This window comes from Gymnoscopelus microlampas (genome assembly GCF_963454915.1).
Source record: "Gymnoscopelus microlampas genome assembly, chromosome: 4".
Lineage (NCBI taxonomy): Eukaryota > Metazoa > Chordata > Actinopteri > Myctophiformes > Myctophidae > Gymnoscopelus > Gymnoscopelus microlampas.
The window spans coordinates 43,033,697-43,058,445 of record NC_139941.1 but is presented as its reverse complement, the minus strand read 5'-3'; the positions used below and the strand labels follow the sequence as shown (position 1 = coordinate 43,058,445).

The following is a 24,749-nucleotide window of genomic DNA, read 5'->3' as shown; positions in this document are numbered from 1 at the left end:
GGGGGAAAAAATAATCAATTAACAGTTTTGAGGTGAAATTTATTCGATATTTAGATACAATGTGTAGACTTTATGGCACAAAAAAAGAAAAAAAATCTACAGAGAGAAAAGGCACGACATTATACATTCACTACCATGTCCCCTGAATTCCATAAGATGATCAGAAACATTTAAAAGCAAACCTTTTTAGACATTAAGCAGTTGTCGATTTCATAAATCATAATTAGATTATTTTTTTTCCTGTGAAGATTCCCTCTACCACAACAACATTGCCTTGACAGATGGTAAACCATTGATTTATGCAGAATGTATTTTTGCCACTGGGTTTTTTATATTTAATAGACAACAGGGGTAATCATGAAGACACACTAAAGACCAGTTGCCTCGTCTCAACACATAAAATTATCTCTTTGAGAGGTATGCATCATAGCTCAATACAGTTACAGTTCAAAAGGCTTTAGCTGTCCTCTCATATAGTTTACAGACCACATATTACAACATATTACCCCGTTGTGATGAGACTATTGCCATTTTGCCCATGGAAAGCATGTGTTACAGTTGAAGGCAGTGATACACAAGGTTAAGCTTGAGTTATACTTAGGCTGAGCGTGGGTGTGGCACACTGAAAACAGCCGACCTACAAGCTGAGTTTGTAGATTCGGTACTTTCGGTTCGGGGACACTGGCGCGCAAACCAAGTATAACTCAGGCTTAACACGTTGGTCAACAGATGGGAAACGGTATCCGCGTTCTTGCCTCAGCATTGTCCCGTCACAGACACACAAATACACTGTCCAGAGAGACCCATAAAACCTTGCCCCAAAACCTGCCTAGTAGAGTCTATCACAGGCTTAAGGCAAGTGCTGAATACATGTAAACGAACCACATCTGCAGATCCATTCATGAAATATTGGCAAGTCATCACGCCTTTTTCTGGGGTAAGTTTTTCACATACACACCCCCCCCGATCAGGTTCAGAAAATATAAAAATATTACCAATCTTATCTCCTCAAAAATATCCTGTTACATCTGTAAGTGTTGTATATTTTAAAAAAAAGAAGAAAACACTGAGGTTGAATCATGATCTTAAACAAGACCCCCATTCTAGTAGCACAATGGGGGACTTCTGATGGTGGCTGCCCCGTCTTATGTTCTCGTTTGTCTCTGTTTTCTGCAAGTTCTGCGCTGGTGACATTATGAATTTCCCCTTTGGAGATAAATCAATAAAGTATTATCTAATCTAATCAATTCAACAGACACATGCACACACCCGTACAAACAGGAACTTGAGCACACAACAAAAAAGAGCAGAAGCGTTAAGGTTTCATGATGAAGGCAATGTCTGTATGGAACAAGTTTATCCAGTGCCACAACAATTCAGAGCCTAGAAAACTTAACATTCTCAAACTGGGAAGTTGACGGAGCTAATATGGCATTGTGTGTGTGTGTGTGTGTGTGTGTGTGTGTGTGTGTGTGTGTGTGTGTGTGTGTGTGTGTACGTTTAAAAATCCCTGGTTTAAGGCCTGAACTGGAACACGTACAGTCCTCCTGTAGCAGAAACATTCCACTAACTTTCCTAGCTACCAGTTTATTCTCATTAGAATCGCTCACTGACAGCCTAAGTGATGCAACATAGAGATATCAGGGAAAGCTTAGGCCAATAAGAGAAGGTGAAAATATCTGTACTCCTACACTCCGCCATAACCACTTAAACCCTATATACTTAGCTGTACGTCAATAGGACGGGAAAATAGCCCACAGCCTTTTTACAGTAGGTCTGCTATTTTCACTGAATGTTTTGCCTATTATGACATGCCCAGAAGAGGGATGCTAGGGTTCATGTGGGGAAAAGAAATAAGAACAAAAAGTAAGTCACCACACACTTCTCAGACTTCTCCTCGATGCTTAATCCGTTAAGACCAGGAACGCATCCGTGTCATTTTACGATTTCTTTGGCTATTCAAAAATAGCAGATCTACAAGCTCATGGCGCGGCACGCTATTTTTGAAAAATCGTGAAAATTTGTGCAAATCTTTGAATATATATTTTTTAAAGCGAACATTTGTAACTCAAATCTTTGCTTCTGGGGATTCTACAAAATGTCTTCTAAATCCTAACAGTTTTTTGAGAAAATGTATGTTGCTATAAGTGTTTCTCAAACTTTTTCATGTCAAGGACCACCCAAAATGATATGTATTTGGCCGTGGACCCCGACATCTCAAAACATTTTGTTCCAGGGACCCCCAGAAGTTGTAACCCGAGTTAAAAATGTTCGCTTCAAAAATATATATATATTCAAAGATTTGCACAAATTTTCAGGATTTTTCAAAGATATGCCGCGGTAGGAGCTTGTATATCTGCTATTTTCGAATAGCCAAAGGAATCTAAAAATGACACAGATGCGCTCCCGGTCTAAATGGGTTAAGGTCTGACATATACTGTAACTGTACATATAGGAGGGCTAAGCGACGGTGTTAACCCTCAAGAGGCCAGGGACGAGCCCCCACTGTGTAAAACGAGGGAGGTAGAGCTAGAGAGCGCTGGCTGGCTGGCTGGTTGCAGAGGTACAGTGGTGGTAGAGCTAGAATAGAAGGGGGTCCAGCAAAAAAGGAAGGCGGGCGAGCAGCATGTGGTGCTGGTGTCGACTGGGTGGTGCAAAGGGGGGGGGGGGGGGGGGGTAAGGCTGCTACATCTCTGTAAACAGACCCAGCATGCAACACACGCGCGCGCGGGCAAGGCGGGCGGCCCGGGTAGATGCAGTAGTCTACCTGTCAGCTCTCCGCTAAGGGAAGGACTTAAGCAAAAAACAGTAAAATACACATACACATGTTACACTGAACCTCAGAGAACCGGTGAAGTAAGGCACGCCTCTGGGGTGGGATGGGCGAGGTGGGGAGGGGTGGGTGGTGGTGGTGGTGGGGTATGCAGCTCATGACAAGAGGCTGGAGGGGCGTAGCACCATCTGTGGCTGTTTTTCAGTGCGTTTTTTCTCTGGGGACATCCGTTAGGGGCGGCAAGAACTTGTGTGTGTGTTATGGATGTGTGTGTTATAGATGTGTGTGTGTGTGTGTGTGTGTGTGTGTGTGTGTGTGTGTGTGTGTGTGTGTGTGTGTGTTTATAATAGGGAGTGTCTGGAGGAAGAAAAAAGAAATGGCAAGCGTGGTAAACACTTCCAAAGTAACTTCCTTCACAGCTGAACCGAGCCTGCATGGATCTGCCCCAGCTCGAGCGTTCAAGAGATCAGTCACTGCAAAGGCATCCACACCTGTGTCTGTGTGTGTGTGTGTGTGTGTGTGTGTGTGTGTGTGTGTGTGTGTGTGTGTGTGTGTGTGTGTGTGTGTGTGTGTGTGTGTGTGTGTGTGTGTGTGTGTGTGTGTGTGTGTGTGTGTGTGGTGTGTGTGTGTATTCATGTATGCATGCATTTACTAGTGTTTGTGCTTATGTGTGCACTATGTGTCATGTGTGTGCGTGTTTCAATTTAGAAGGTTGCGGGAGAGAGTGAATACCTGTTTGGACAAGATTGTCAGTGTTAATAAGACACGTTGGGGTGGGGGTGGAGGGGGTGGAGAGGGTACGATGGGGTGTTAGTAATCTCTTAATGAAGGTTGCGGCAGGAAGGGACATGAATATGAGCAACACATGAGAGATTTGTGCCAGGAAATGCAAAACCGTTGGAGCTACTAGTATGTACAGCTAAAAGACAGGAGGAGACAAAAGATGCTCGGAGAGAGAGAGAGAGGTCAGGGAGGTCACCGTCTTGAGAGGAATGTTTCAGAGACGACATTAAACACGAAAAAAGGAGAGAAAAAAAATAAAACATAATAAATCAAAAAAATATGGCAACAAGACTACGGGAGGAAAGTGTCCTCTCAGAATGACACAAAGTACTTGGTCCAACACCTGCCGTTGTGGAAAATTTGCGCCAATTAGATTGCTTCATAAAATATTCATCTCTATGTCGGAAGTTAGTAGCTCCTCTTCATACCTATCCAGAGGGCTAGGTTTGCCAAAAAAAAACAAATGGCAATAGCCGATAAGATAGCCGGCCACTCCCAGCCACAGCAGGAGATCAAAAATTAAACGGGAGCCTTTATCAGCTAAAAGATCGGGATCGTATGTTCTAGAAAATCAATTCCTCTGTTGGATAGAATGTCTATGATTGGGGTGCAGGGCAAGGGATCCGTTCTACTGATCGATCATCATCGGTAACAGAAACCCCTCTCCCCTCCATTGGCCTGAATTGGTTTTAAAGGTGAAGGTGGCACCCTTAGGGAGGATCCCTCTTCATCGCTAGTCTTCGTCGCTGTTGTCATCATCATCATCGCGGTTGTTGAGTTTTTCGTCGTTTATTTAAAATCCATGTCCATTTTTTCGTCACTCGTCGGCGGCGGTGGTTCCTCGTACTTGGCCCTGTTGGCGAAGCTGTGGAGAGAGAGGGAACAACAGAGGCAAATAAACAGCCATTAGCGCTTTACTGTGCCGCTACTGGCTAAACAAGTGAGGGCAGGTTTGTGGGCGATGCATGCATCAACAAGTGGAATTCTGCACAAATGGGTTGCTGGTGACTGTGAATGCGAGCCGGCCAAGGTTTTATATTCATCATTCAAATCTGATTCACCTACTAATGTTAAAAAAAAAGACCAAAATCTATATCATTTTTTTCATTATCAGACTTATTGAGCTCCTTGTTTGTTTTCCCGGGGAGATAAAAGCATCACTTTCAGATTCCACCCAGCCCGAGGCTGATGGCTTTAGAAAGTCAATTAGTGGCTGAATCTGATAGCCGAAACACCTTAACCCATTCAGTCCTGGACGGGAACGCATCTGTCTGTCATTTTTTGATTTCTTTGGGCTATAAAAGAAATAGCAGATATACAAGCTCAGCTTGTAGATCTGCCATTTTTGAAAAATCGTGAAATTTGTGCAAAAAATATATTTTTTTTAAAGCGAACATTTGTAACTCAAATGTTCTTCATGGGGGTCCCTGGACCAAAATATTTTAAAATGGGGGTCTGCGGCCAAATACATATAATTCTGGGGGTCCTTGACATGAAAAAGTTTGAGAACCACTGATATAGAAACATAGATCTTTAGAAAAAAAACTGTAGGATTTAGAAGACATTTGTATAATCCCCCAGAAGCAAAGATTTGAGTTACAAATGTTTGCTTTAAATAATATATATTCAAAGATTTGCACAAATTTTCACGATTTCTCAAAAATAGCAGATCTACAAGCTCATAGCGCTGCACTCCGTGAGCTTGTATATCTGCTATTTTTTTGAATAGCCAAAAGAAATTAAAAATGACACACAGATGCGTTCCCGGTCTGAACGGCTTAATGGAACAGTTCAGGCAAACGGTTGGCCCCTAAACAGAGGAGGAATAAGACAGATCTGATGAAATGGTGCGAGGATTCATCCTACCACCTCTCCATCCATTCTTCTCTCTCCCCGCCGCCGCCGCCGTCCCTCTCAATCACAGGCACAGGCTCTCCTTTTCAACTGCAGAATTCCATTTGTATGTTAATGAGGGAGAGAGGGAGCCATCTTGAAGGCCCCCCTCTCTCTCCTCCCCTCCTCCCCTCCATCCCTCAACCACCACCACCCAGTCGATGTTAGCACAGAGAAGCAGACAGAACTGTTAGTGCATATAGTCGTCTCTGCAGGACGTGGCGTTCCTATAAGCCTTGATTCTTTTTACACTTGGTTGCACACGGGTGTGTTTCTGCGACGCGTTCAGTGTGACCTTGTAGATCTGCCGTTTTAGTGCGCACAACACCCATCCGCTTAGTGATGGGTCGTTCATGATCGATTCGTTTCAAAAGAACTAGTTCATTGCCGTGAACGAGTTCGTGAACGAGTTCGTCCACGTCCTGAGATTGTTACGTTCACGCCATTGTTCATGCCCCCCGTACACAGGACGGGAGGGCGGGCTGTACGTGCGACGTAATAATAACGCTCCCGCGATGGTGTTTTTCACTAGAAAATAGCGCTACTGAACGTGAACGAATCATTTGAACAAATCATTGCCGTTCACTGAAATTAACGTTTTTTCCCACCACTATTGTGCAACCAAGTATATAAACTCAGGCATTACTCACCCCGGTCAGGTGCAAATCTCACCACACAATGAACCTGTGAAGGATCCTTACGAAGACGATGTCAAGCTGAGGCCCGACATCTCAGTCGGAGACTAAGCCTAACTAACACCCAGTCTCAAGGGTCCTTGAAGGGGTACTAGGGGGTCCCCAGCATAATTTGTTACCGTGGCTATTTAAAAATAGCAAATGTACAAGCTCACAGCGTGTCACTTTGTGCCACGCTGCGAGCTTGTATATCTGCCATTTTTTTACATTTTTGAAAAATCTTGAAAGTATTTGGAATTTTTTTAATCATTTTGTATTTTTCCCTGGCACAAAACCTTTTCAGATGGGGGTCCACGGCCAAATACATGTCATTTTGGGGGTCCTTGACATGAAAATGCTTGAGAACCACTGCTCTAAGGTGGAGGAACGTGATTCTGGAGGTTTTATGATTTTAAATAAAGAAAGCCCCAGTGGGATTTGGGGGCGAGTGAGCGGTGGCGGTCGGTCGTAGCCTGCTGCCGTCCCTCCAGGATTCTTTAACGCTAGTATGCGGTCTTATATATAGGGCCGAGTAGTGCGACCCGGCTGACCTCCCCGGCGCAGAGGCTCAGGGCCGAGCGCTCATCGAACAACCGCAGCCCCTCTTTGATGCAACCCGTCTGTTTACGTGCTCCAGGGGGAAAATGGGAAACACATGGCGGGTTTGGGGCGAGATGTTTAGCCCATTAAGACCGGGAACGCGGCACGTGTGTCATTCTATGGCTATTCAAAAATAGCAGATATACAAGTAGACTTGTAGATCTGCAATTTTTAGAAAAATCTTGAAAATGTGTGCAAATCTTTGAATATAATATTTTTTAAAGCCAACATTTGTAACTCAAATCTTTGCTTCTGGGGGTACCTGGAACTAAATATTTTAGAGAAAAAACTTGCACAAAATTTTACACATCTTCGCTTTGAAAAATATACATTCAAGGATTTGCACAAATATTCACGATTTTTCTAAAATAGCAGATCTACAAGCTCATAGCACGGCACTCGGTGGCGTGCTATGAGCTTGTATATCAGCTATTTTTTAATAGCCAAATAAATCTAAAAATTACACAGATTCTTTCCCGGTCTAAATGGGTTAGGGGGGGTTGGAGGGGGGAGCACAGAATGCTCCATGTTGGTAGTGGGCCAGGAATGTTTGATCCTGGCCCACTTTGGCCAGTCCAGCCCCGGATTCCTCCCTTTTTTCTCCTTGTACGGCCAAAAGCTCTCAGGCTGATATTTAGAGCAACGGCCAAAAGGGAACCAGTGGCCTTACGGAGAATGTGATACACAGAAATGAGAGGCCTGTGCATGCCAGAGGAGTGTTTTTAATGTGTTTTCTATGGTGATTCTTTGGACCGTAAGGTGCAGGGCTTGCGTATAGGGCTTTTTTCTTTGGATGTTTTTTGACTGACCGCCACCTCGTACTAGTCGTCTTGAAAGAAGAAACGAGAGCTCACTCGCGATTCTGGGAACAGTCTGCACAGATGTCTGGATACACACAAATAGATTGAGTAGGCTTGTGCGCGTGCACACACACACACACACACACACACACACACACACACACACACGTACACGTACACACACACAAACCACGGCAGGGAGCATTTCACTAGGTCAGCGAAAAACACTTAACGACCTGGCAAATGCTTCATATTTCTCTGAGATCTGGTGTTATTGATTAACTAATTCAAACTGAACTATGGAGTTAAATGTGCACACACACACACATTCTACACATACACACTCAAAAACAGTGACCACAAACCACCCTTTCTCAACACCACAGTATGGCGTGAAAGCAGCATAGCCATGCAGAAAACACAAGAGATCCTGGAGGAAGAATCCATGAGATGGAAGCAACAATGGTCTCTAATATAGAAGCCACATTGCCTCTCGGCAGTTTCAGACTTACACAGCCTCCCTGAGCCCTACACCTGGCCAGGGCTACTCTTCTGCAGCCTTCGTGCCTCGTACAGAACCCCTCTTACGCATCTAGATCACAGCAAAATCACAGAACGGAGGGGTGAAGTTACAGGTTTGTTTCCCCCCCCCCGGAAATATTTTAATGATCCAGGATGTGAAGATTATTAAAAGGTGATTAGGCGTAATAATACAGCTAAGGACTTGTTACAAAAGGTTTTGTTTTTATTTTGGGATCAAGTACAAGACCGGCTTCGAATGCTATCAATGCACTGAATGGGACATGATCACGTTTTATCAGACCATTCATTGAATGGGCGAAGTAGGAGACATACTGACCTACCCGCGATTTGGAGATACTGACCTACCGGGAGGCAGAGCAGTCCCCACAACATTATTTACTATTCTGTGCCTATCGGTATATAACTCGGACGGCACTGCAGTAGGCTCAAGCGAACGTCGCAACGTTCGGCACGGCAACTCGCTCGCTCAGTGGTCCCTCACGTGGCTCCAGTTTGCTTGAGACTGTACTTCTTGAAACGTCACGGTCCAAACAAAAATGATATAAGTCATCTCTGTCTGTGGGTCAGTATCTCTTGATTACACCCAATGAATGGTCTGATAAATCGTGGGCAGGTCAGTATGTCGTCTACTTCGCCCATTCAATGGTCTGATTGATAATGTCCCATTCAATGCATTGATAGCATCTGAATCAGGTGAATACAATGGCTGGAATGGCAAAGCATTGCAAAATGTTAGCAGCAGAAGTAAACAAAAAAGAAATGCTGTATCATGTTTGAGAAAGATATCAAGTCATTGGGATGACTTGATATTTTCTCTCCCTCTTTTCTTAGAGAGATAGGAAACCGGGGAGAGTCGGGAATCTAACCCGGGACACACTGTCAAGGCATCAGAGCCTATGTGGTACGCGCCTTAACCACTCGGTCATCGGCGCCCCCTAGATCTGTTATTTTCTGTAATGTTGGACCCAGAATAGGGATGCTAGGGGTTGACGTTGTTAATGGGGAGATGATAGACTGGCTGGAGGGAGCAGGCAGCAAATGATAGGAATGAACTATTCCACCACCATACAATAGCTCCCTTAGGGTCAGCAATGTTAGTACACATGAGAGGGTCACAATGAGACACATTAGAGATGATGTAGTATCAAATTTAATGTAAAATACCTATACATGCACTGGTATTTTATTTTATTTTATGTCTTGGTTGCAATTGTGAACACCAGCCAGGTAAGGTAACCTTGACCAAAAGATGTTTTGGTCAATTGGCCAACAGCCAATGAGGAGTGGTCAGGTGGCATCTTTTAAACTGTTATCGTTTTAAACTGCATATTTGGATATGTATTTTTTTTTTATCGTTGTTTGTTGTACTGTTGCTTGTCTAGTTGCTTGAATATTAAATGGACCACAATAGTGAGTCACTTCGTGCTGAGCTGAGCTTGTAGATCTGCTATTTTTGAAAAATCATGCAAATCTTTGAATATATATATTTTTTTAAAGCAAAGATTTTTTTACTCAAATCTTTGCTTCTGGGGGTCCCTGGAACAAAATATTTTGAGTTGGGGGTCGGCAGACAAATACATAGAATTTTGGGGGTCCTTGACATGAAACAGTTTGAGCACCACTGATTTAACAACATACGTTTTTCAGAAAACTGTTAAGATCTAGAGGACATTTGTAGAATCGGCCACAGGTTTTAATGGGTTAAGAGCTGGAGAGACAGGGAGACCCCGTTATTGAACGAACACTCGTAATATAAAGCTATTTAACGAGAGCCCTTCAACAAAACTTTAACAGCTTTATCCCTGCATAAGAAGGTAAGTGGAAAAAGGCTACCAGCCAAAATGTCAGAGCTCTCAAAATGTAATATCCTGTAGAGTGTACTTATCCTCTCTCTGATATCCCACAACGTTTCTATTCAGGAACGCCATAGAGGGGAAAAGTAGTAATGTAATTTGGTAATAGAGATCAATGTGATTAGCTGCCCAAGATCAGCAAATGCCAAACACTGATTTAATTTGTACATACAAATATAAAACCCAATACAAAAATAAAACCCTATGATTTTAATTTGATTGTAAAAAGACCCAAAATAAAATAAATACATTTAAAAAGGGAGAGATAGCGAAGAGAGCAAACATGTAAAGTTGGAGGAACTTTTAACCCATTGAGACCTGGAACTGTGTCATTTTTAGATTTGAGCTAAAAAGCATTATTTTACACTGTGGGCTATTCAAAAATAGCAGATATACAAGCTCATAGCGCGGCACCGAGTGCCGCGCTACGAGCTTGTAGATCTGCTATCTTTGAAAAATCGTGAAAATGTGAGCAAATCTTTGAATATATATATTTTTAAAGCGAACATTTTTAACTCAAATCTTTGCTTCTGGGGGGGTCCCTGGAACAACATATTTTGATGGGGGTCCGCGGCCAAATACATATAATATTGGGGGTCCTTGACATGAAAAAGATTGAACACCACATATAGAAACATAGGTTTTTCAGAATACTGTTGAGATTTAGGAGACATGTAGAATCGGCTTCAGGTCTCAATGGGTTAACCGCGATTTGACCACTGACTGAATATTGTTTTAGGAGGCTGCTCTACATTACTAGTTGGTCGCTGGTCAAAGTTAACCAAGTACATCTAAACGCACAGCAACCACTGGAAGTCAACGCCCAAGATCACAAATGAAGGTTGACGTGCGTATTTGTATAGAGATGGTTTCATCCAAACACTGTCGTGTTGCTAGGAGACAAGCCCCATCTGGCCAGCTTTTTGGTTGGTTAATGTAGCTATAGCATATTATGTCGTAGTTAGCCAACAATGGAAAGGGTCAGGGGGTCATTTATCAGAGTACAGTTTTAACAATAATAATAATAATAATAATAACAATAACTCCTGGACATTATAGGGGGCCATTTTGTGGTGCCACAGATAGAAAGCCCATGCATTTTTCCCAAAGAGATTTCAGAAAATATTTATATAAACTATTTTAAGCCTGGAACCAAGCCATCCAGGCTCCTGGTGGATCATGACCATAAAACATTTGATTCTGTATCACAAAATATAATCTAATATTATATACTATATGTAATAAATACCCTTTTCTGTGCGGTTTTCAAATGTTTTATGGTCATGATTCACCAGGAGACTGGATGACTTGGTTCCAGGCTTAAAATAATTTAAATAAACATTTCAGAAATCTGTATGGGAACAACGAATGGGGTTTCTATCTGTAGCACCATAAAATGGCCATGCTCTAAAAGCTGCTCTAAAAGCTTACTAGCAAAGCTAACAGTTGTTCAACAAGTCTGTTTTTATTGGTACAGGAAGAACAGAATGGAGCTTCATATGTGTTGGGTTATTGTTGTGGACATACTGACCTCCTCCAGCTCTCTCTGTGTCTCTGCCTCCATCTGCCTGATGTCCGCCATGGTCAGCTCCACCCACTGGTCGATCCAACAGAAGAGCTGGCGGTGAAAGTTGGTGAAGATCCTCTTCTCTTGCTGAAGGACAGACACAATGAACGGAACCAGACAAAGTTGCACTATGAGAGGAAGTCAAACAAAAAGTAACAGCGATTCGAGACGACATCAAGCTTTGAACACAGAGGTGCTAAGTGACCAGCAAATCCACATAACAGGTTCCAGTCCTGAACTTTTGCTCCGATGTATTCTGGACTAGTATGACCCGAGATCATGTGACGGTTAGGCCTGTCACAGTCATTACATAATCACAATTATTTTAGATATTGGCAATTATTTTGCATAAATCGTCCTAATCGTTTCCATGTTGAAAATGTTTTATTCATTTTCAAACATTTTCCAAAAATAACGTAAATAGCAGATCTACAAGCTTGCGTGTGACTTGACGTGTCGCGTTGTGAACTTGTAGATCAACTATTTACTCTATAAAAAAATAATTTGAAAGTATAAAATTATGAAATGGGTCAGTAATTTCTTTGTAGCCTATATTTAAGTTATTTGTCAAATCTGCCCTGTGCAAATTGTGTTTACAAATCCTAAAAATCTGACGGAAATAAAAAATGCATTCATATGTTCCAAATGCCAAAAACACAACTAAAATCTTCTGTGTGTGTGTGTGTGTGTGTGTGTGTGTGTGTGTGTGTGTGTGTGTGTGTGTGTGTGTGTGTGTGTGTGTGTGTGTGTGTGTGTGTGTGTGTGTGTGTGTGTGTGTGTGTGTGTGTGTGTGTGTGTGTGTGTGTGTGTGTGTGTTTGTCCTGACCTTGTGGATGAAGTTCTCCACCTTGGTCTGAAGGCCCCACCACTTGAACTTGACCGTGACCAGTTTGTAGGCACACATCCTAGGACATTCAGTCGTACTGACCAGCTCTTTCTGTTGGGGGAAAAGGAAACGACCAGACCAATCAGTCACATGAATTTAAGCAAAATAAAACCTCACAAAATATTTTTTTGTGTGATTTAAGGTTGTTACACACCGGGGCGATTTTTTCGTGCGAATAATGCGTTTTTTTTTAAAACCTTATAAAGTCAATGGCTCCGTACATGGAGCGAAAAAGCGAAAAAGCGAAGCGAAAAAGCGTCTTTTAATTATTCGGAACGAGTCCGAATTTTGCGTATATTCGCTATTTTCGCCGGTGTCGCCCGGTGTGTAAGGACCTTAAGTCTTAATGTGCAATTTGTGAAAGTATGTTTTAGACATACTTTGGTTCCTGCTGTTCATACTGCCAACCAGACACCCAGAAATCACAGATAGAGGCTTTTAACCTTTGCTTTTATATGTAATATCCGAGACTATTTTATGGAAGATTCTTCTGAACTTATTGCTTGTTTGACCACTTCAAATGCTCTAATCTTGAAATAATAACTGAAAACAGCCCATCTACAAGCTCTCAATGCGTCGCTAGACGCATTGAGAGCTTGTCGATCGTCTGTTTTCGATGCGCAACATGGTACCATAGAAGACATGCTGGCTTCTATGGAATCCAAATGACTGAAATCAGTCGTGGCGACTGAGAACTTGAATCCATGCATTATAATTCTATATATATTTTATAAATACTTATAATATACGAAAATAGCAGATCTACAAGCTGGTTAATGTCACAGCCACAAAATGTCGAAGCACAACTTTGTAACATTAAAAAAAAAAAACGTTCCGTCGTGACGAGCTGCGTGCTCAAAAAGGAAATTAAATGTGGACTAATCTCTCAGCTGTATTCAAAGCCAAAACGGCATTAATGCGTAATGCTCGCTGGGTGTGTGGAGGAGCTTTGCTGAAATAATGATCAGCATGGAAGGATTCTCTGGGATACACAGATCAAAGTCACTAATCTAAACAACAAACTTTCTACATCCATCTGCACTCTCTGCCTCCCTGTGAAGAAGAGAAGGAGGAGGAGGAGGAGAGGGAGAGGTGGGTAAGGTGGGAGGGGAGGGAGAGAGCAGAGCAAAGTGGCTCAACTCCAGATGAAGGGGGACCATTTCTCTGCCTCCCGCCCTGACTGCGACACCCCGTCCCAGACAGCCTGCCTTTGTGGCCGCGGTGAGCCAGATAAAACGCTAGCTCGCTACAGCGATAAGGAGGGGCGCGTCGTGCTGCAAAGCTGGTTACATTATTAATCCATTTAGACCGGGGAACGCATCTGTGTGTCATTTTTAGATGTCTTTGGGCTATTCAAAAATAGCAGATATACAAACTCAAGCTCACAGCGCGGCACCGAGAACTTGTAGATCTGCATTATTTTTTTGAAAAATAGTGAATTTGGGCAAAACTTTGAATATATATATTTCTAAAGCAAACATTTGTAACTGAAATCTTTGCATCTGGGGGTCCCTGGAACAAAATATTTTGAGATGGGGGTCCGCGGCCAAATACATATCATTATGGGGTCTGAGAACCATTGATATTATAGCAACATAAGTTTAAAAAAAAAATAAACTGTTAGGATTTAGAAGACATTTGTGGAATCCCCAGAAGCAAAGATTTAAAAATGAAGAGTTAAAAATGTTTGCTTTAAAAAAACATATATACTATATTCAAAGATTTTCACAAATTTTCAAAAATAGCAGATCTACAAGCTCATAGCGCGGCACTCGGTGCCGCGCTATGATCTTGTATATCTGCTATTTTTGAATATCCCAAAGAAATCTAAAAATGACACACACAGATGCGTTCCCGGTCTGGATGGGTTAACACCCGGGACCTGCTTGCCCTCCCACAGCACACACACACTCCCTCAGAGAAAACTCGTTTAATTAATCACTTCATTTTGTGCTCAGCAATTCCTGGAGAAAATGCCACAGACCCCATCCCAATCGGCCCCCATGCATCCCACACTGCTGTTTGATGCTGTGATCTTGGGAAGAGAGTGAGAGTGGAGGAAGAGGGAGGGGGAGAGAGAAAGAGAGAGATGGAGAGAGAGAGAGAGGGAGGGAGGGAGGGAGGGGGAATGTGAAGTATTTCGGAAATTTGCGGTGGGTTTAGAAAAGTTGTCATCGCTAAAAGGGGAACTTCACATAAAACGGATTCCACATCAAAACACTTGCGGTGACATTTCTTCTCTCCCCTCTCTCTCTCTCTCTGTGCGCCCCGCTCAAAGGAGCAGGAGTTTTCAGAAACACAAAGGGGTGCCGATATGCAAGCATGTGTGCACGCAGAGATAGACAAGAGCTGTACCGCCAGCTCTGAGAAGCTGGCACAAATTGTGACTCTGGTTGTCACTTAACTACTTTTTTTCTCTCTCCACCTTTTCAAAAACATGTCTCTTTCTGTGTCCACGGCAGACGGGATGGTGATCTAATTAAAAAACACACAAAAAAACAAAAAGTTGCACCGCTTTATTCCTACTTTTTTAAAAGCAGGGTTTTTTTTGGGGGGGGGGGGGTGGCGGCTGCCTTTGTTCAGAGAATAGAGCTTGGAAGTTAAAGGAAACTTTCTCATGGTGAACTATAGGAGGGCTCTGCTGCAGGGTGGAGGTACTCACTGTGTCTGACAGAGAATTAACTGAGCCCCACTTATGAAGCTGCATGGAGTGGGGGGTGTGGAGGGGGGGGGCTTCAATAACAAAGTTTTAATCAGAGCTAACATCACTCACTACACTCGGCGCTCACAATGTTAGCCCATTCAGACTGGGAAGGCATCTGTGTAACCACTTTAACCATTATTTCCTACTTTGGCTATCCAAAAATAGCAGATATACAAGCTTGCAGCGCGGCACTTTTGAAAAATCTTGAAAATGTGAGCAAATCTTTGAATATATATATTTTTTACTCAAATCTTTGCTTCTGCGGGTGGTCCTTGACATGAAAAAGTTTGAGCACCACTGATTTTATAGCAACATACGTTTTTCAGAAAACGGTTAGTATTTAGAAGACATTTGAAGAATCCCCAGAATCAAAGATTTGAGTTAGAAATGTTTGCTTTAAAAATATATATATTTCCACGATTTTTCAAAAATAGCAGATCTACAAGCTCGCCATTTGCTATTTTTTTAATAACCCAAAGAAATCTGAAAATGACACAAATGCGCTCCCGGTCTTAATGGGTTAAAAATTCAGAATCTGTCCCCACAATACGCATTTTGTCCTCTCCTTCCTATCCTCTCATTTTTCACTCCCATCACGTTGCAGAAAAAAAGCGGGGCCGGTGTGTCTGAGGAGAAGAAGGAGGTGAAGGAGGTGGAGGAGGTGGTGGTGGTGGGCCGGGCTCAGACCGAAGAGAGAGCTTCTAATCTGACCTGATGACTTGCGATTTCTATTACGGCCAATTAGAGCCGGGAAGGAGGTGATTTGTCTTCATCAAACTGCAGGGCTGCAGCTTCAGTGGCTGAGCCTCCTCCCCAAGCCTCCTGCTCTTTCCCTAACTTAGCCTCCAGTCAAGCACAGCCTATAGCCAGCAGCGTGCACGTACACACACACACACACACACACACACACACACACACACACACACACACACACACACACACACACACACACACACACACACACACAGCTGTTATGCAAACATTTTTGCGTTGTCCTCCGATGTCCAGGTAACACTATAGTCCTAGAAAAAACTGCATCCGTCATTGACTTATGTACTTATTGCTGTTATGTCCTGTTTAAATTCTGAAACATCTGTACCCAGTTAGAGAAAGGCATTAATTACACAAGATATAACCAGAACTTCTTGAATATGTGTGTGTGTATAATAATAATGCCTTACATCTGTATTATAGTCTGTACAGAGTTGGAAGTACACTGGAGTTGGAAGTACACTGGATGGAATTGTACCAGAAACTCTTGCACAAGTTACACTTAACCCATTAAGACTTGGGACGCATCTGTGTCACTTTTTTCATTTGAGCTAAAAAAAAAAGCATTATTTTACACTTTGGCAATTCAAAAATAGCAGATGTATATCTGCTATTTTTGAGAAATAGTGAAAATTTGTGCAAATCTTGGAGTCTTGGAAAGCAAACATTTTTAAACTCGAATCTTTGCTTCTGAGGGTCCCTGGAACAAAATATTTTGAGATGGGGGGTCCGCGGCCAAATACATATACATTTTGGGGGTCCTTGACATGAAAAGGTTTGAGCACCACTGATATAGAAACATACGTTTTTTCAGAATACTATTGGGATTTAGAAGACATTTGTAGAATTGGCTTCAGGGTCTTAAAGGGTTAAATCTTTATAGCACAAGCTCTAAAGCTGTGTGCAATATGTTTACATGTGTTGCTTCTCCACTGAACATCACAGTGTGATTTGTGCGGCTTCATTAACATACTGCACACATAATAACTTTATAAGGATAGCTGAACTTGAGACAGGGACACTATGCTGTTATTAGACAATGTCTTTTCTGTTACTGGTAATGACCAGGAATTAAATGACGTTTTACCTCATGATGGCTGATATCATGTGGATTACTTTTATTACCAAAAACAATAACCACACTGCTTTCTCAGAAACGTCAAACAACAAGCAGACCTACAAGCTCACAGTGCTGTGAGGTTGTAGATGGGCAATTTTTGAATTTGTATTCAACTTTTTCAAACCGATCTCCAACATCGGGATCTACATCGTCCCCAGAAATATGTCATCGGTCGGGCTCAACTTAACCCATTAAGACCTGGAACTGTGTCATTTTTAGATTTGAGATAAAAAGCATTATTTTACACTTTGGGCTATTCAAAAATAGCAGATATACAAGCTCATAGCGCGGCACCGAGTGCCGCGCTACGAGCTTGTAGATCTGCTATTTTTGAAAAATCGTGAAAATGTGTGTGAATCTTCTGAATATATATATTTTTAAAGCGAACATTTTTAACTCAAATCTTTGCTTCTGGGGGGTCCCTGGAACAAAATATTTTGATGGGGTCCACAGCTAAAAACATATCATTTTGGGGGTCCTTGACATGAAAAAGATTGAGCACCACTGATATAGAAACATACGTTTTTCAGAAAACTGTTGAGATTTAGGAGACATGTAGAATCGGCTTCAGGTCTCAATGGGTTAAGATGGTAGTTACCTTCCAGTTGGGGCCAAGGGGTCCTCTGCCAGTCTTGGTCGACTTGAAAATGGCGGGGTCCTCATCCTGCTTGTAGTCCTGCAGACAGAACAGTTTACACGGTTAGAAAACAAACACCCACGACTGGTTGAAGTGGCATTAAAAACTGTTTACATTCAGCTGGAGCCAGGGTTTTGGCAAGGCTGGGTCTTTATAGAGCAAGTGTGAGGTTACATGAGGTGTGTTAGAGCACAACACCTCATAACCCCATATAACCCCACACTACATATCCATAGGATGAATAACAAGGGTGTGAAATTAAATTCATAGCTCACAATAAAATAAATTACAAAATGTTAACAAAAAAAAACAGATCAAAAGTCTAATATCTAATATGTACATACATTACATACATAATAACAATAACACATCTAATATGTACATACAAATATAAAGCAAACCTTGTAAGAGCTGTGTGTGTGTGTGTGTGTGTGTGTGTGTGTGTGTGTGTGTGTGTGTGTGTGTGTGTGTGTGTGTGTGTGTGTGTGTGTGTGTGTGTGTGTGTGTGTGTGTGTGTGTGTGTGTGTGTGTGTGTGTGTGTGTGGCTAGTGGTTAGTCTATGGATGTATCCGGGGATAGAAAGGGTCTCGCACCACCAAGTGGAATGATATTTAGAAGCGTATTCTTCTTGTGAACCGTTTCATCCATTTGCACTCTGAGCTGAAGAGAGGGTTCAGCTAGAGAGAGGACTCTCCTATACCTCCATGCCAGAATTGCCATTCAATTTACAATCTGGGCATTTAGCAGACGCTCTTTATCCAGAGCCAGGGAAACCAAGAACCTGGCATCAGTCTTAACAGTACAATATATAAAAAAAATATAAAAAAAATATGTACATTGAAACTATAGAAACCACTATAGGATACCAGGTCAACAAATGAACCTGCCATCTGTCTAAATAACATGCTATCTAAATTAGATTCCTTCTGTTGTACAGCATCAGAGAACATTATGTGACCTTTTTCTCAACCACATTCATTATTTTGGGCATGACACTATAGGCAAACACAAAAAAAAAAGTTTTCTTCTTCTAAAACTGTACAAAGATTGTGACAATAGTCAATCTACACGTGTCACATTGCAACGCGTTGCGAGTGTGTAGATCGGCTGTATAAAATTCTTAAGACACCCGAATATACGTCCAACAATTAGGAAAATACTCTGGTTATTATGAGAGAAGAGCGAGATGAACACACTCATACACTGCTTATACACTATTCATTTACAATGCACATCCACAAAATGTTCTGATGCCATTTATTTATCAACGTTTTGGCACACAGTGCCGCCCCGCCCGCCTTCTCTTCTAATGACTTCACCGCCGTTGGTTAGCAGCGTCTCGGTTACTGCTGTGCGCCCTAAATGGTAATTAAACACAGATTTCCAAGTTAGCTCTTAATCGTGGTATTAAGCAAAACCGATTACAATTGCTGTTCTTTTGCGCAATCTTTTGATTTATTTGGTTATGCAAATGCCACGTCAGATTTCATTTCTGGTTTCTTAACATTTGCATATCAGAATATGTAGCTGTAAAGATGGACAAACCTCACAGGATAAAAGGAAGTATTTACAAGTCTATGATGAAACCAGATTTCTTTGAGTAAAACACGCAACTCCGGGTGGCTGTAATGTAATTGTACTAATGCTATGCATAATGCACAGTAAATGCTTCAAATTATCGCCATAACCGGATTATTCCCAGTATAAACCAGGGGTATTAGTGTGCAATGTTGACACACACTGTTCACATTTGTTTGGGATGTGGGCTCTACTCTGTCAGCTGGGAGTTGGAAGCCTGCAAGGTCTGGAGGAGTTGACGATGCCACCGGTGGCAGCCCCGAGTTCACGACCGGGCGTGCATGTGTGTGTGTGTGTATGCGCTTGCATGTGTGTGTTTATGTGTGTGTGGGTGTCGTGATGATGTGTATGCAAGCACTCATTTGGAGCATCTGCCGACAGCACAGGTGAGATGACCCTCTGCAGCTTTTCGCTGAAATAACCCCCAAATTGAGCCACTGGAGACGGCTCACAGGCAAAAAAAGCAATGGCACTATAATTGCGTATTACATGTGTGTGTGTGTGTGTGTGTGCCGATGAGTACAGCTGTGCCAACCACCAACACTGCTCCACCCATGCATTCCAATATACTGTATACATACAGCTATGCCCTTGCCAAACCCTCTCTCACTCTCTCTCTCTCTCCGCTAAACTAAGCTCTGCATCCGTTAGAACAGACCCGGGTTCTAAATCCCACAACAGTAGTAGGCGTAAAAAGAAAAGGAGGTGGTGAGCAAACATCCTGATGAGCACACGTATACACGTATGTGATTAACCCATTCAGACCGGTCATTTTTAGATTTCTTTGGGTTGTTCAAAAATAGCAGATCTACAAGCTCATAGCGCAGCCCTGAGTGCCGCGTTGCCATTTTTGTAGCCGTTTTTTTCAAAATTGTGAAAAGTTGTGCAAATCTTTGAATTTATATATATTTTTAAAGCAAACATTTTGAACTAAAATCTTTGCTTCTGGGGGGTCCCTGGAACAACATATTTTGAGATGGGGGTCCATGGCCAAATACATATCATTTTGGGGGCCCTTGACATGAAAAAGTTTGAGAACCACTGATATTATAGCAAGTTTTTCAGAAAACTGATTCTACAAAATGTCTTTAGAAGACATTTTGTAGAATCCCCAGAAGATTAGTTACAAATGTTCGCTTTAAAATATATTCAAAGATTTGCACGAATGTTCACGATAAAAAAAACAAATGCAGATCTGCAAGCTCGTAGCGCTGCACTCGGTGCCGCGCTACGAGCTTGTAGATCTGATATTTTTGAATAACCAAAAAAATCTAAAAATGTCACACACAACGCGTTCCCGGCCTTAAAGGGTTAACACTTCTCTGGTTGAATTATTTATTTAGAAGAGCACAGACTGGAGAGAGAGCAAAGAGTTGAATACATAAAACTGGTGAGAAAAAAAAGGAATAATACAAATAAATGAAATGCCTTTCAAATTATCCACAGCTCAAGGGCCCAGCAATTTTAAATAAATCATGATGTGCCTGCAGCTAAAAAGCTACTTTTCAGGGCTACTTGGCCCGACAGGAGGGTGCCAGATAAGTAGAAAGAGATACCCCAGAAACCCCACCATGCGCGCACGCACGCACGCACACACACACACACACACACACACACACACACACACACACACACACACACACACACACACACACACACACACACACACACACACACACACACACACACACACACACACACACACACACACACACACACACACACACACACACACACACACACACACACACACACACACACACACACACACACACACACACACACACAGTAATTTGGCTGTTTTAACCCATTTAGACCGGGAATGAATCTGTGTCATTTTTAAGATTTCTTTGGCTATTCAAAAATAGCAGATCTACAAGCTCATAGCGCGGCACTGCCGCGCTATGAGCTTGTAGATCTGCTAGATCTGCTATTTTTGAGAATAGAATCGTGAAAATGTGTAAAATATTTGAATATAAATATATTTTTAAGGCAAACATTTGTTACTCAAATCTTTGCCTCAGGGGATTCAACAAATGTCTTCTAAATCCTACAGTTTTTTGAAAAACGTATGTTTCTATATCAGTGGTTCTCAAGGACCCCCAAAAAATGTATTTGGCCGCGGACCCCTATCTCAAAGTGTGTTGTTCCAGGGACCCCCAGAAGCAAAGATTTGCGTTAAAAATGTTGGCTTTAAAAATATATATTCAAAGATTTGACACATTTTCACGATTTTTTCCCCAAAAATAGCACCGAGTGCCGCGCTATGATGAGCTTGTAAATCTGCTATTTTTGAATAACCCAAAGAAATTTTAAAATGACACACAGATGCGTTCCCGGTCTTAAAGGGTTAATGCTGAGAGGTCCATCACTATAACAATACACTGTGCAGCACTAATGAGGTCTGTGAATCGATGTGCCATGCGGACAAAACGAGCTACTCCTCACTAAAAGGACCGTGTGTGTGTGTGTGTGTGTGTGTGTGTGTGTGTGTTAGTAAAGGAGTGTGTATGTGTGTTAGGCTCCACAAACACACACCCTGAGAGAGAGAGAAAGAGAGAGAGAGGGAGCAATAGAGAGCAAGAGAGTGTGTATTTGCCTAGTTCCGGTATACAGAGCACTGTAGCGCCTTAATTACACTAACAAACTCATCTATGCTGGCGGTGAGCCTCAGGCCCTGCAGCCATGCCTCAGGCTGAGGGCTGATAGGGCCCACAGACACAACAAACTCCTCCAGCAAGGCAAACATGTCTGCCTCGTTAACCACCCACGGCAAACAAACACACTCACACGCACACACACACACACTCTAACTGCCTTTCGCAAGCACACAGGCGCACGCGCACACACACACACACACTCCATCCCTCCCTCATGCACGCGCACACATAACATTAACACATTCACACAGTGAAGAGCCCGGCAAAATGAGGCAATGTTATGCCAAATAAGAGCAATCATGTGAAACACTTTCAAACACTATAGCACATTCAAAATGGAAGATTAACCAAAATCCATCCAAAATCCATACCACTTTCATAATAAACCTGCAAAAGAAGTCAAAATCTGTGAACTTCTTTTTAGGCCAATTAAGAGAAATGAGGTCTGGGCTCAATAGTTTAAAAGCTTTACTCTAAAGTCTCCATATTTGACTAGGAGACGCTTCAGCCAATTGGCCACCGATTGGTATCAGATGATTCACTCTAAATGGTAATGCTAATCAACCCAGTCGAGCTTCATTTCATCTTTTGTGAGGCAGAGAATGCACGCCGTTTGCATCATCAGATGACCACACCACGCATCATCATGCTAGGATCAGTGTTCCCCTGACATTGTACTCTACAATCCATTATTATAGCACTGGTTTCTCAACCTGTGTCCTCAGACTCCACCACCCACAGGTTGACAGTGAGGTGACAATTTAAGGACTTATTTTTTTAAGGATATTTTTGGGTCTTTTTTCTGCCTTTATTGATAGAGATAGTAGACTGACAGGAAATGGGGAGAGAGAGAGAGAGATGGGGAGTGACCCGCAGCAAAGGCCGTCGGGATCGAGAGTCGAACCCGCGACATGCTGTCCGGCGGCATTAGCAGTCACAATTTAGGGACTTTTAAGACATTTTTAATACCTTAAAAAACGAAAATGTTAAGAAAAAGACCATTACTGCGATATCAAAAGTATTCTAACAATTGGTCATACATTGGCTAAATTGTCAAACAATATAAGAGGCAAAAAAATATTGAGAAAATATCTGATCTACAAGCTCACAACGCCTCGCAACACGAGGCGTTGTGAGCTTGTAGATCGTCTATTTTCACAATATTTATCTCTATTTAGTCAACTAAATGTAATGCCTCAACTCCAACAATTCCAAGTGCTTGTCAGGGTGGGGGGGGTCCCCAGTTAAAATATAATTATTTTTGGGGGGGTCGCGGCCTGAAAAGGTTGAGAACCACTACATTATAGAATAGTCAGGGTTAGTTCAAAATGAAAAGGGAAAACATTTATTGCAAGCTTTAGATTGGCTCCAATGATAAAGGGCTGCAATTCAGCCATATTTTGCTACATTTAGGAGGATAATAAAACCGTTCCCAATAAGATTGTGCTACCGCAAATACCAAGGAGATGCAGGCCACAGTTTGCAGCCCACAGCAGTCAGTTGAAAGTTTAACAAACAAGTCAAACCAAATTGTGACGATAATTGTGAATGATGGAACATATTTGCCCAACAATAACTTGTTACATTCTATGTAATTGGTCCAATATGTAATTCATTTGGTGCCGTTCGCATTCTACGTGTGTTCTGTGTCTGTGGTATAGAAGCCACATATTTACAGCTTAAAGGAATATTTATCTACAATGATTTAATGTATGAAGTGTATACCAAAAACAACCAATAATACATGAACATCTTCTCTGTATTGCTTGGCATCAATACAGGAACTTTCCCCCCGACCAAACCAAGCCCCCCAGTACTGCGGTAGAACAGTGAAGCTGCCGTCACCTGGTGGTCAAATCTGGGATTGCAAGACTTCCGCTTTTAAAAAACGCTACTGCGTGTGCTTCTACCATTTGAAACCGCCCTGCTCGGTGCTCATGTCTTCCGCATTTGAGCACCAAAGTTTGGTGCTCAAATGCGGAACAAGAGGGTACTTTCCGGGTACTTCACGTGCTGGGTGAGCAACTTCATTGAAATGAAAAGGTGTTGGGCGGGGCTGTCTGTTCTCTAGATGTATTATAACTCTAGGGACCAAACAATGAAACCAGTGAGGAAGAATGTCTCGAAGCTAGAGTGAAGCATTCTGGGTATTGTGGAGGCCTCTCACTCAGCCAGGGGAGACAACAACAAACGTGAAGGAAGTTGAACATCCAAACTGGTTAGGTTACTTCCTTCATGTTCGTTCCCATGGTCCACAATCGCATACAAATTACAGGGATAGTTCACCCAAAAAAAACGTTTTTTTTTCTATTGATTAGTCACCCCATGGAGACTTGAATTCATGGATATGTTTTAGCTTTTGTCACATTCCTAAGCCAATGATTTGATGACCAGCGGACCGGTGAGCAGCGGTTCCGGTTGGAGACACAAAGGAGACTCTTTGTGTCTCCTACCGGAACCGCTGCCGGTCATCAAATGATTGACTTAGGAATGCGACAAAAACAAAAAAATATCCATGAATTCAAGTCTCCATGGGGTGACTAATAGATAGAAAAAAAAGACATTTTGGAGGTGAACTATCCCTTTAAGACCTGAGGCCGATTCTACAAATGCCTTCTAAAATTAGTAGTTCTCACACTTCGAAGATTTTTCAGAAATGTTTGTGCCGCGAGCTTGTACATCTACTATTTTTGAATAGCCAACACAAAAATCTAAAATGACACAGATGCTTTCCCAGTCTAATGTAGTTACCATTGACAGCAAAATAGTCACAGAGTGTAAACTCTGCCTGTAGTGTCCACCAGGCTGCTACAGTGACACAAAACATTAGGTTGAATAATATGGCTAAATGTTCCTGTAAGTCAAGCAGCTGATGACAGCCTAGGATCACTTTTAGAACACACCATC

The 24,749-nt window shown here is 42.2% G+C and overlaps 1 protein-coding gene across 2 annotated transcripts in view; it reads right to left on the bottom strand.

Annotated features, from left to right (window-relative positions):
* Positions 1–22: 22 nt before the first annotated feature.
* The window catches only part of LOC311044523 (phosphatidylinositol transfer protein beta isoform-like), a 41,816-nt gene continuing 17,089 nt past the window's right edge, over positions 23–24,749 (bottom strand). The window contains exons 7-11 of one of the 2 annotated variants that reach the window (XM_084056171.1): positions 17,566–17,643; positions 12,313–12,423; positions 11,451–11,573; positions 8,036–8,115; positions 23–4,421 (exon numbers count right to left, since the gene is read on the bottom strand). In XM_084056171.1, the coding sequence (XP_083912297.1) occupies positions 8,068–8,115; positions 11,451–11,573; positions 12,313–12,423; positions 17,566–17,643 (360 nt within the window). In that variant the 3' untranslated portion in view covers positions 23–4,421; positions 8,036–8,067. The remainder of the gene's footprint in view (positions 4,422–8,035; positions 8,116–11,450; positions 11,574–12,312; positions 12,424–17,565; positions 17,644–24,749) is intronic. The other variant, XM_084056170.1, reaches the window with a different exon arrangement.